Source organism: Crotalus tigris, unplaced genomic scaffold (genome assembly GCF_016545835.1).
Source record: "Crotalus tigris isolate CLP2741 ecotype Arizona unplaced genomic scaffold, ASM1654583v1 scf7180000021690.217554, whole genome shotgun sequence".
Classification (NCBI taxonomy): Eukaryota; Metazoa; Chordata; class Lepidosauria; order Squamata; family Viperidae; genus Crotalus; species Crotalus tigris.
This window is the reverse complement of record NW_024098634.1, coordinates 46,714-59,697: the sequence shown is the minus strand read 5'-3', so window position 1 is coordinate 59,697 and position 12,984 is coordinate 46,714. Positions and strand designations below refer to the sequence as shown.

Genomic DNA, 12,984 nt, shown 5'->3' with positions numbered 1-12,984 from the left:
TTGCTCAATAGTAGTAACTGTGAGAGGGACTTCAGAGTCCTAGTGGATAATCACTTAAATATGAGCCAGCAGTGTGCTGCAGCTGCCAAAAAAGCCAACACAATGCTGAGCTGCATTAACAGAGGGATAGAATCAAGATCACGTGAAGTATTAATAACACTTTACAATGCCTTGGGAAGGCCACACTTGGAATACTGCATCCAGTTTTGGTCACCACAATGTAAAAAAGATGCTGAGACTCTAGAAAGAGTACAGAGAAGAGCAACAACGATGATTAGGGGACTGGAGGCTAAAACATATAAAGAACAGTTGCTGGAATTGGGTATGTCTAGTTTAATGAAGAGAAGGATGAGGGGGGACATGATAGCAGTGTTCTAATATCTCAGGGGCTGCCACAAAGAAGAGGGAGTCAAGCTATTCTCCAAAGCCTCTGAAGGCAGGACAAGAAGCAACGGATGAAAACTAATCAAGGAGAGAAGCAACCTAGAACTAAGGAGAAACATCCTGACAGTGAGAACAATTAACCAGTGGAACAGCCTGCCTCCAGAAGTGGTGAATGTTCCAACACTGGAAGTTTTTAAGAAGAAACTGGACAGCCATCTGCCTGAAATGGTATAGGGTTTCCTGCCTGAGCAGGGGGTTGGACTAGACCAGTGGTTCTTAACCTTTTTGAACGAATTGCCCCCTTGAGCCAATGAGGAAGCTGTCATCGCCCCCCTCCCCCAACATAACCTCTCAATCACAACATAGGAAATAATTCTTCAATTTATGCAAACACTTTTTTTGTTTTCTTTAAAATTGTCATCAGGACATATCGATGCAAATAATTTATTTCCAGTCTTTTTCCCATATCTCCCATATTCTGGCCAATGGCGCGCCACTGTATGGGTAGAGGCTGTTGCGCAACGCGCATGAAGATAAGCAATGCGTCTTCACATATGTACGGTGTTCTGTATTGAAGCTAGCTGGAGGAACATTTGAAAACACAACTCAATCCAGTAATAGCGAGCGATACGATGTTTTTGTACGACAGATATACAGCGATTCACTGTACGAAAAAGTCTCAAAAGTGTCCCCAAAACTTCTCATTCCATCGCCCCCATATCACCCCCTTTTCATTCCTTCGCCCCCACATCGCCCCTTTTTGTTCCATTGCCCTCCTGAAAAATGAAATCGCCCCCTGGGGGGCAATATTGCCCAGGTTAAGAACCACTGGACTAGATGACCTCCAAGGTCCCTTCCAACTTTATTATTATTATTTGGTTAGTATCATTTGATGAGCCACAAACTCTCCAACCACATTACAGGTAGTCAGAATCAGAATCAAAACAGAGCTGGAAGGGGCCTTGGAGGTCTTCTAGTTCAGCCCCCTGCTCAAGCAGGAGATCCTATAAGTCCTCAACTTATGACTGTAAGGGAACCTGCCCATCCCAGTCATAAGTTGTCACAGTTGAGAATTAAGTTACCAACACAACCAACTTAATTGTACAACCTCTTTTGTGGTGGTTGTTAGGCAAACACCATAGTCGTTATGTAAACCCATGGTTTGCTATTGGCCAGTTTTGCAAAGTAAACAAAAAAAAAACCCCAGAAGTAAATGTCAGTTTTCATCAGAACATTGTAAACTGTGATCAAGTGACCACAGGACACTGCAAATTGCAGGCTTGTTGTTTAGTGCCTAACATGGTCATGTGATTTGGGGGGCGTCAGCCGTCAGAACTTCAAATATGGGTTAAAAGTACCCCCAGATAGGTCCATCGCAACTTCAAGCAGTTGCTATTCAGATGGTCGTAAGTCAAGAACTACCCATATGACCTGGTCCAGGGGTAGGTAACCTTGGCTCTTTTATGACTGGTAGATTTCAACTGAGCACAGCTGGCTCAGGAATTCTGGGAGTTGAAGTCCACCAGTCATAAAAGAGCCAAGATTGCTACCCCTGGCCTGGTCTAATATTGCTACTCTTTATTAAATTTTGGACTTTGAAGAAGCAGGATAGGAATTGAGACTTTTGAAGTTTGGTGTTTTGGACACCAGAGGTCAGACAAGAAAACAAATTGACAGATCAGGGGGTCTCCAAACTTGATAATTTTAAGATTTGTGGACTTTAGCTCCCAGATTTCTTCATGCTGGCTGAAGAAGTTGGGAACTGAAGTCCACAAGTCTTAAAATTGCTACGTTTGGAGACCCCTGTGATGGATCACTGAACAAATCGACCCAGACTTCTCATCCAAGGCAGAGATGACCAGGTTCAAATTATAATTAGTCCTTGACTTACAACCACAATTGGGATTAGAATTTCTGTTGCTAAGCAGGGCAGTTGTTAAGGGCTCTGGAGTCATAACTGCGAGGACCAATCATGAACCACTGTTTTCACTTAACAACTGCCTTGCATTGGAATTTTTGGACTCAACTGTGACTGTAAGTCAAGGACTACCTGTACTCAGGGCTAAACTGCCTCTGTCTATGGAGGCTCTAATTTCACCCGCACCAGCCATCGCAAAGCTAAAGCCGTTTGTCCAGAAAGGTATACTATAGGTGTCCTGCTGGGGGTTGGACTAGAAGACCTCCAAAGTCCCTTCTAACTCTATTATACTATTACTGTTACTGTAATTTTTCTCATTTTGCAAAAAAGAATCTCACCGCCTAACAGGCTTGTCCCTAAGCCTCCTGGAAATTTATTCTGCAATTTTTTGCATCGTTGTTATTGCTCTGTAACTCCGCTTTAAATATGCAGTCCTGATTTTCTCACCGCTGCGCGGCTACCGCCACCTCGTGGAGAACGAGGGGTGACGCAACCTACCATTTTGGATTTTATATGTATATATTTTTTCAGATCTTTTCCGTCGTGTCTCTTTAAGAGTTTCCAGGGCTTCAGGAAACCGGAAGCGTGGATGGCACGAGGCGAGTTTCTCCTGCACTTTGCTTCTGTTCCTGATTCTCTGTCTTGTTTCCTGCCTGGATGGGAGAGAATAAGAAATATTTCTAAGAAACGGGCTGTATCGATGTCATTTTCGATGTCTGCTCCTCTCCGCAAAATTTGCAGGTCAGTATGAAAAGCCGGTTGCCAAAGTTTTCCCTGGCCCCTGCTCTTTTGCTTTTTGTGCATGCAATTGCTTAGGCCAGGGGTCTTCAAACTTGGCCCTTTTATGACTTGTGAACTCCAACTCCCAGAATTCCTCAGCCAGCGTTGCTGGCTGAGGAATTCTGGGAGTTGGAGTCCACAGGTCATAAAAGGGCCAAGTTTGAAGATCCCTGGCTTAGTCAAAAGAACTGTTGCTTAAATCTCCATGCTGGAAAGAGGGGGAAAGGTTGGATCTAGATCAGTGTTTTTCAAGGTTAGCAACTTTAAGAGGAGTGGACTTCAATTCCCAGAACTCCCCAGCCGGCCCTGCTGAATTCTGGGAGTTGAAGTCCACATCACTTAAAGTTGTCAAGCTTGAAAAACATTGATTTGGGGATTAAATTCCTGGTTAGAGCTTGCACACAATAAACGGGAAAAGGTCTATATATTGCGTTGTGAGAAGCTGGGGTACCTCTGAATACTAGGGTGATTTTTATCTTCAAAGATAGTTTAGAAACTATTTAAATAAATTAAAAGTGGTCCTCTGAGAGACACAGCTCTGCAGGGGGAAAAAAGATTTCCTGGGAGTAAAATTCTGGTAAAGATTGTGACTCTGTTCATACTAATGTTAAAGCCTAACCTTTAGATCTTTTGCCATTAAGGTGTTAATGGTTTAATTAAAATATTAATTCAGTTTAAAGCCTAATTAAAAATGTTTTTAAACCGTGGCTTAAGACCAAATATAATAAGTGGGTGGCTTCATAAATCACAGAGATTTTTTTAAAAGCCTGTCTACCTAGTCATTCTAATCTAGGCAGATGTGTGGACTTCAGTTCCCAGAATCCTTAGCAGAGACTTGGTTGTGCTAGTTGGGGAATTGTGGAAACTGAAGTTCAAGCATGTGTAGGATAAAAACTATACTAAAATGAACAGCTTGCATTATTGGCTAGGCCCAGATATCATCATCATCATCATCATAAAGTTGGAAGGGACCTTGGAGGTCATCAAGTCCAACCCCCTGCTCAGGCAGGTAACCCTATACCATTTCGGGCAAATGGCTGTCCAGTCTTTTCTTAAAAACTTCCAGTGTTGGAGCATTCACCGCTTCTGGAGGCAGGTTGTTCCACTGGTTAATTGTTCTCATATCCTGCTACTGGTAATCCACAATGTGGTTAGTTTTATTTTAGCATTAGTGTATCATATAAAAGCAGCTGGTACAGCTTTGTAAATTGTGGTTTAGAGCTTACCAGGCTGTTTAAATCCAGTTACTTGTGATTTAATTCAATAAATTATAACCACATGCTACATCTATAGAGTTTAACTCTTTTTTTTTAATTACTTTAATTAAAATATCCTTGATTAGCTTTAACAACTTACTATGACATGTGCTGCAAAATAATGTTTGAGTAGGATGATTTAAAAAAAAATTAGAACTGAGATAAAATGGGGAGGGCAGCAGTTAAAATAAAAGCCTCATATAATTCTACAAATAAAATTCAATTGTTTTTATTGTTATTAGGTCTATTTGCACTATATGTTGAATAGTTCTGCCTTCAGAGAGCCCAGCATGGATCACTCTTTATATTGCTCTCTAATGGCTTTTGTTTATTTACTTTTTTACCCACTTATTATGTTCTGCCTTTATTATTTTTAAAAAAATTCAAGGCAGCCTACGTACCTAATATTCCTTCCTCCTCCCATTGTCCCTACCACATCAACCCTGTGAGGTGGATTGGGCTGAGACAGAGCAACTGGTCCACCCAGCCAGCTTTCATGCCTAAAGCGGTACTGGAACTTGCTGTCTCCTGGTAATTGGCCCAGGATCACCCAGCCAGCCTGGGGTGGGGCTACAACTCACCATCTCCCAGTTTCTAACTTGCTGTCTTAACTACTAGGCCACATTGATTTAATACAGGGGCCTTCAAACTTGGCCCTTTTATGACTTGTGGGTGGGGATTTCCGGGAGATGAAGTCCACTCATCTTCAAGCTGTTAAGGTTGAGAAACACTGATCTACAGTGTTGAATATCTAAATGTGTGTTAGTTCTAGGAATGATTTGATAAGACTGGTTCCAAATTAATTCTGTTCTGATTCTTCTTTAATAAAATAGACTATAGTCCTTGGAAGAACACATGCATGTGCATCCTCAGTGTTCCATTCGGCATCGAGTCACTTCTGTTATTCTTTTTATCTGACCGGAAGAAAAAGTCATGGCCGTGTCTTCCCTGATTTGCTCTGAAACTATAAGCAGGTGAGTGCAACTTTGGATCTTCGTTTTCAAAAGGACTAAGAACGACGGATGGAATCTTATCAAAGAGAGATGGAACCAAGAATTACAGGTAGTCCTCGACTTACGACCACAATTGAGCCCAAAAATTCTGTTGCTAAGTGAGACAGTTGTTAAGTGAGTTTTGCTACATTTTACGACCTTTCTTGCCTATAGAATAGAATAGAATAGAATAGAATAGAATAGAATAGAATAGAGCTCAAAGGGACCCCGGAGGTCTTCTAGTCCAGCCCCCTGCTCAAGCAGGAGAACTACACCATCTCAGACAAGTGATTATCTAGTTTTTTCTTAAAAACCTCCAGTGATGGAACGCCCACAATTTCTCGGGGTAAGCTGTTCCACTGGTTGATTGTCCTCACTATCAGGAAGTTTCTCTTTAATTCCAGGTTGCTTCTCTCTTTGATCAGCTTCCAACCATTGTTTCTCGTCCTGCCCTCTGATGCTCTGGTGAATAACGTGCCCCCCTCTTCTTTGTGGCAGCCTCTCAAATACTGGAACACTGCTATCATGTCTTCCCTATTTCTTCTTTTCTTTAGACTATCCAAACCCAAGTCCCGCAGCCGTTCTTCATATGTTTTGGTTTCCAGACCTTTGATCATCTTAGTTGCTCTTCTCTGAATTTTTTCCAAACTCTCAACATCTTTTTTGTGATATGGTGACCAAAATTGGCTGCAGTATTCCACGTGTGGTCTTATTAGGGCTTTGTAAATTCCTGCCCTTGTTAAGTGAGTAACATGGTTGTTAAGTCAGTCTAGCTTCCCCATTGACTTTGCCTGCCAGAAGGGCGTAAAAGGGGATCACACTGCAACCATCGTAAATAAGAACCAGTTGCCAAGTATCTGATCCCGTGACTATTTTGCAGCCGTCCTAAGTGTGAAAAATGGTCGTAAGTCCCTTTTTTCAGTGTTGTAACTTCAAATAGTCACTAAATGAACTGTTGTAAGTCGAGTACTATCCGTATGAAGAAATTTCCTATCGGTGAGAACCATTAACCAGTGGAAGGACTTGCCCCCAAAAGTTGTGGGTGCTCCATCACTGGAGGTTTTCCAAGAAGAGATTGGACAACCGTTTGTCTGAAATGGTACTATAGGATCTACTCGAGCAGGGGTTGGACTAGAAGACCTTCAAGGCCCCTTCCAGTTCTATTATTCTGTAATTAAAAGTGCAAAATTTCTGTGCTGCCGGTTAGTTTTGCGTTGAAATCTGGAAAAGAAACTCTTCTCCACCCTTGGCTTTTGTTTTCTGCACCCTTAGGGTGAGCTCCGTCCTCAACCGAGAGGTGAAGCAATTTGGAAAGAAGTACATGTTTGACGGAAATGAAGAAACCTGTTGGAATTCAGACCAGGTGAACTCTTATAAGTAACATCCTACAATGTTGCCCGGAGCATTCACACAAGCGTCTTGTGAACCTTACAACTCATTTGCGAACTAGGCCAACGTTTATCTATTAGATTTTTTTTTTAATCCCACTTTTATTATTTTGTATAAGTATCTCAAGGCGGTGAAGATACCTAATATTCCTCTCACCGCCTATTTTTCTCCACAACAACAACCCTGGGCTGGTGTGGGAGAGAGTGACAGGCCCAAATTGGGGAATTGCTGGGGGGGGGGGGAAGCTGGGGAATTCTGGGAGCTGGAGTCCACACATCTTAAAGGTTGCCATGGTTAAAAAAACAGCCATTAGGCCTGGGGTCCCGCCGTGGCCCTTTTATGACTTGTGGACTTCAACTCTCAGAATTCCTCAGCCCAGCATGGCTGGCTGAAGAATTCTGGGAGTTGAAGTCCACAAGTCATAAAGTGGCCAAGGTTGGAGACCTCTGCATTAGGCTGTTGCAGCTGCCTTTTTTTTTTTCTTTTTTTTTTTTGGTCTCTGTATGTGTGTGTGTGAGAGAGAGAACTTGGATAGAAAGCTTTTCTTTTTATACTATCTGCCTTTTTATATTTTTCTATTTGTTTGAATTTCTCTTAAGTTGATGATGTCCTGTTTTTTTGTTTGTTTGTTTGTTTGTTTTGCTGTATTAGGGTGCCATCCAGTGGCTGATATTGGAATTTCCTCAGACCATCCAGGCGTCTCAAATTCAGATTCAGTTTCAGGGGGGATTTGCAAGCCGAAAATGCATTCTGCAAGGTAAAAAACTCACCACAGTTAAAAATGCATGTCCTTGCCCAGTCTTCTTCTATTTGAGAGACAGAGGTAGGTTGTGTGTGTGTGTGTGTGTGTGTGTGTGTGTGTGTGTGTTTTACATATTTAAATGCATTTAACACGTGGCTCAGTGGTGCAGGAGTAGGCAACCTTGGCTCTTTTATGACTCATGGACTTCAACTCCCAGAATTCCTGAGCCAGCCATGCTGAGGTAAATAGATACTACTTCTGTGGGAAGGTAACAGCGCTCTGTACGCCTCGGCCTATAATCACGCCAGCCACATGACTACAGAAGCATCTTTGGACAGCATTCCCCCCCCCCCCTTGACTAAGAAACAGATGAGCTCACTGCCCCCTAGAATTGGAAACTGGACAAGGAAAATGTTTACCTTGTATATAATGTTTAATTTTGTATTTTATTTAGTATTTCTGTATTGTAGTAAAATAGTATTTCATTTAGTATATTGATAGGATGCATACAGCTTGGAGTTTTTTTAAAACCACTTGTTGTGGAAATCTGTATAAAATAAACTTCATGCTAACAAGCTGGCTATAAGTGCTTCACGTATAAAAGTTATATTTTTTATTATTAGATGCTGAGAGAACAGCAAAATAGGCTTTTACGGTCAGATTTCGGGCAGAAACCTGACCAGTGTTGGAAATTAGCAAGTCAGTGCTTAAAAAAGCCTAAAGGATGCCTCATTTTGTACTTCTCTCTAACTCCTGACTGTCTCTCCCTTCATACGAAGCCTGTTTGGCCTCTTGTTACTGATTATGAGGGGAACAGAAGATAAAAAGTACCTAAGGAAAGAAAAACAAAGTTTGGACTGACAAGAGCTCTGTTGAATTTACTTTGTGGCGCATTGAAGGGAAAAATATAAGGAATTTTCCCAGACCCCCACCATTCTGTCTTCTCATGGTTGCCCATGAAGTTTTTTGGAATGGTTCAAGGCCTTAAGGTATTGGCCAGGTAAGAGACCAGAGAGATCCCTTGAGAGCTTGCTGTGATATGTTCACTTAGACCAGAGGTCCCCAACCTTTTGGGCACCAGGGACCGGTTCCGTGGAGAGAGGTTCTTCCACGGACCGGAGAGTGCGTGGTTTCATGTGCTGCCTGCATCCTGCAGATGGAGCTTTACTTGTTTGTGCGGACCAGTTGCTGGCATGCTGCAGACCAATACCGGTCCATGGACCAGGGGTTGGGGACCCCTGACATAATAATAATAATAGTAGTAGTAGTAATAGTAAAGTTGGAAGGGATCTTGGAGGTCATCGAGTCCAATCCCTTGCTCAGGCAGGAACCCTACACCATTTCAGACAAATGATTGTCCAGTCTCTTCTTAAAAACTTCCAGTGTTGGAGCATTCACTGCTTCTGGAGGCAGGTTGTTCCATTGGTTAATTGTTCTAACTGTCAGGAAGTTTCTCCTTAGTTCCAGGTTGCTTCTCTCTTTGATTAGTTTCCATCCATTGTTACTTGTCCTGCCTTCAGCTGCTTTAGAGAAGAGGTTGACCCATTCTTCTTTGGGGCAGCCCCTGAGATATTGGAGCGCTACTATCATGTCCCCCCTTGTCCTTCTCTTCGTTAAACTAGACCTACCCAATTCCAGCAACTGTTCCTTATATGTTTTAGCCTCCAGTCCCCTAATCATCTTTGTTGCTCTTCTCTGTACTCTTTTAAACTGGTGATGGCTTAAACTCTGCAGTTTTACTAGTCCATTCTGTAGAAACATCCCTGGCTTCATCAGATTTCTTTGGGTGAATTTGATTTTTTTAAACACCAATGAGATAGACTAGTTGGCTTGCCCATCATAGCTTACTACATCTAGCAGGAATAGGGTGATTGGCTGGAATCAGGCAGCGGCTAGAAGAAGTCTTGCAATATAGGTAGTTCTCAACGACCATAATGGAGCATCATGGTTGTAAGTCTGACCGTCATAAATCAAGTCGCCCCTGTGACCGATCTGTTTTCAGATTTTGTTGTTGGTTTTTTGCAGCGGTTATTAAGTGAAGGCCCCATTTATCAAGCAAACCAATGGTTCGCTATTAGCCAATTTTGTCAAAAAAACTGAAGTAAATGCCAGTTTTTAGCAAAACCGGGAAATAAATCCAGTCAAATGACTGTGGGATGCTGCAAATGGCTATAAATGCTGGCCGATTGTTAAGCATCAAAATCCAGTCACATTATGGAGAGTCAGCTGAACTGAGTCGTAAGCAGTACTTTTTTTGTAAAAAAAATAAAAGGTGCTGGAACTCACACACGTCATACAACCCGCCTTGCCTACCCTACAAGGTTCCATCCCAAAAAGGTGCTGGAACTCCATTCTGGATGTTCTATGACCAAAAAAAGCCCTGGTCATAAGTAACTCTGGGGAGGTCTGTCGTAACTCCGAACGGTCGCTAAACAACCAGTTGTAAGTCAAGGACTACCCGTACTATCTCTTCCTCAGTATTTTTCCTTTCCAAATTATTTTCATTGTGAAGTGACGGGTGCCTGATAATACCAGCGAAAAACAGTTCCCAAGTATTTTCACAACGGCACATCTTGTTTCTTTGCATTCAAATTTCCAAAGGTGGCCGGAAAGCAGAAGATCTCTCCACCCTAGCTGAATTCTACCCTGAAGATAGCAACTCTCTCCAGATATCCTTTATCGACTAATTCAGAACTCCAAGAAGCGAAATTACAAAATGTGTGGATCCAGGGCTCATAGACAGCCCTGCAGGGTTTTCTGGTGCAATTGCCTCTCTGTTTCCTATTTTGTTCCTCCTTGCATTCCCACAACCTTTTCCCCATTGTTGCTTGAAATGCTTGTGAATGTTCTTCCCTACCTTGGGGATCAACGCTTCAGTAGATCAAGCCTTTGCTACCCTGCGGTTAGAATGCAGTATTGCAGGCTGACTCTGCTCGCTGCCAGGAGTTTGATTCTAACCAAACCCCTGCAGCATCCCCACTCACAGGATCTAAATCCAAGCCCTTGGCAACCAGCGTGTATTTATATGGTTCCAGGGTCCTGGGGTCATGTGATCACCGTTTGCAATCTCCCCAGCTGGCTTCCGACAAGCGAAGTCAACGCGGGAAGCCAGGTTTGCTTAATGATTGCATGATTTACTTAATGACTGCAACGATCTGCTTAACAACCATGGCAAAAAGGTCATAAAGTTGGGTGCAATTCACTTAACAATTGCCTATATCAGTGGTGGCGAACCTATGGCACGCATGCCAGATGCGGCATTCAGCGCCCTCTCTGTGGGCACACGTGCCGTTGCCCCAGCCTTGCCTGCCCCCACAACCCCATCCTCACCAGCAGCCCCCCTGGAGGAGAGTCGCCCCCGAGCCTGGCCCACGCTGAGTAACGCAGCCAAGGCATGGCAGCCAGGCAGCGTAGAGAAGACTCTGCCCTCATGCCCATCGTGCATCGTTGATGCTGCGGGGCGCGGGCAGAGGGCGTGACCGCCATGGCACTGCTGGGCTGCCTGGGTGATTTGCGGCAGGCCCTGGAGGCAGTGAATGGCCCTGCAGGCAGGTGGGGTGGGGCGGGGCAGGGGGTGGAGTGGGCGCAGGGCCAGTTTTTTGGGCACTCGGTCTCTAAAAGGTTCACCATCACTGGCCTATATATGTGTGTGTGTGTGTCAGTGCAGTGGTTAGAAGGCAGTATTGCTGGCTAATTCTGCCAACTGTCCACAGTTTGATTCTCACTGGTTCAATGTTGACTCAGCCTTCCATCCTTCTGAGGTCGGTAAAATGAGGACCCAGATTCTTGGGGGGAAATATGCTGACTCTGTAAAGCACTTAGAGAGGGCTGTCAAACACTATGAAGCTGTATATTGTGCTGTTGCTATTGCTGTTCACATTATAGATGCATTGCTGTAATGAAAAATAATTTTAGGTACATCACGTAACCCCTCCATAAAGGATCTTCATCCCCAGTTGTGTTTTTTTGGGAGGGACTGTATTTCTATTCTATTTCTATTCGCATCTTCCGTTCCTTAACTCCTGCTTCCTCTACAGCTTCCCGTTCAAGGCAGAACCCCTGGATAAACTGAAAATTACTTTTCAAAACAGCTCGGATTTCTTTGGGCGAATTATCGTCTACCGTCTCGACCTCCTTGGGCAGAAGCTTTGATAGAGGAGGAAGCAAGAGCTGAAGGATTTGTCGAAATGGCAAACTTTGATAGAGGAAGAAGCAAGAGCTGAAGGATTTGTCGAAATGGCAAACTAAACACCAGTCTGGGATTTCTTAAGATGGTGTGAACTAGACTTGGCTGCTTTCCGTTTGGTGCTTCGAAAGCAAATGAACGTCCTCCCCATTTTTCTCCTATTTCAGGAGCACTTTGAACAGCTGGAAAGAAAAGAATTTCTCTCTTAGATGTGTAATTAGAGGTTTCATTAAAGAAAAACTACATTTTCCATGCTGAAAGGAAAGGACCTCTAGTTCTAATTTGAACATATGGGCTAGTACAGATACTGTAGTCCTTGACTTACAATTTACTCAATTACAGTATCACTGAAAAAAAAATGATTTACAACGGGTCCTTGCACATGACTGTCACAATGTCCCTACAATCACATGATCAGAATCCAGATGTTCAGCAAACCACATCTATTTACAATGGTTGCAGCATTTTTGGGGTCACTTGATTGCCATTTGCGACCTTTGGAGGGACTTCTGACAAGATGGGCGGCACATAAATCCAATTAATAAATCCAATTAATAAATGAGTGTACTGTAGGTATGTATCTCAATGGGGAAGCCATATTTGCTTGATGACCACAGCAAAAATGTCTGTAAAATCAGGCAGGATTCATTTAACAATGGAGGTTCCGGGCCCAATTGTGGTAGGTCAAGGACTACTTTACTCCTTTCTAGCCATCCCTGCTAAGCAGTGGTTTATGAAACACACACGCAGGCCAAGAATTAAACTTGTGTTCTGCAGCTTGCAAAACTCACGATTTGTCTCTGAGCTACACCCTTCTCAGCCAGAATCCCCCAAAAGGCTGCACCCAAAGTGTGGGGTGTGGTGTCATGGCGAGCTCAGATTCTGACACCAATAATTAGCAGCCTGCTCCAAAGGAACAACCGCCTGAGGATCTGCAAGCAGCTGCTGTCAGCCTCTGAAGGTGAGTCTGGAGCTGCCACCTCCATCCAAGGCGCCAGGGCTGCCCACACAGAGGAGAGAGCAGAGCCCGTGCCTTATGCTCACATTCTGCCCGATGCCTGGACCCTTGTTTTTAAAGGCAATAATAAATCATGCCATTTATAAAGCCTTAGTAAGACCACATTTGGAATACTGCGTCCAATTTTGGTCACCAAAAAGATGTAGAGACTCTGAAAAGAGTGCAGAAAAGAGCAACACCGATGGAGGTTGGAGGCTAAACACAGGAAGAATGGTGGCAAGAATTGGGTTTGTCTAGTCTAGTGAAAAGGACTGGACGAGATGACTGCCTCAGAGAAGAGGGGGGGGGGGGTGTCAAACTATTTTCCAGAGAAATGGAT

At 43.4% G+C, this 12,984-nt stretch overlaps 1 protein-coding gene across 2 annotated transcripts; it reads left to right on the top strand.

Moving 5' to 3' along the window:
• The first annotated feature begins 2,859 nt into the window (after positions 1-2,859).
• On the top strand, positions 2,860-12,758 carry LOC120296895 (nuclear receptor 2C2 associated protein). 2 transcript variants are annotated; one of them, XM_039318938.1, is made up of 6 exons: positions 2,864-3,043; positions 5,172-5,312; positions 6,603-6,693; positions 7,371-7,476; positions 10,063-10,130; positions 11,497-12,758. In XM_039318938.1, the coding sequence occupies exons 2-6, from the start codon at positions 5,272-5,274 to the stop codon at positions 11,611-11,613; spliced, it is 423 nt and encodes a 140-aa protein (XP_039174872.1). In that variant the 5' UTR covers positions 2,864-3,043; positions 5,172-5,271; the 3' UTR covers positions 11,614-12,758. The 2 variants fall into 2 exon arrangements, with proteins under 2 accessions (XP_039174873.1, XP_039174872.1); XM_039318939.1 differs by lacking the exon at positions 10,063-10,130 and having other exon boundaries at positions 2,860-3,043; positions 7,371-7,542; positions 11,499-12,758.
• The last annotated feature ends 226 nt before the right edge of the window (positions 12,759-12,984 follow it).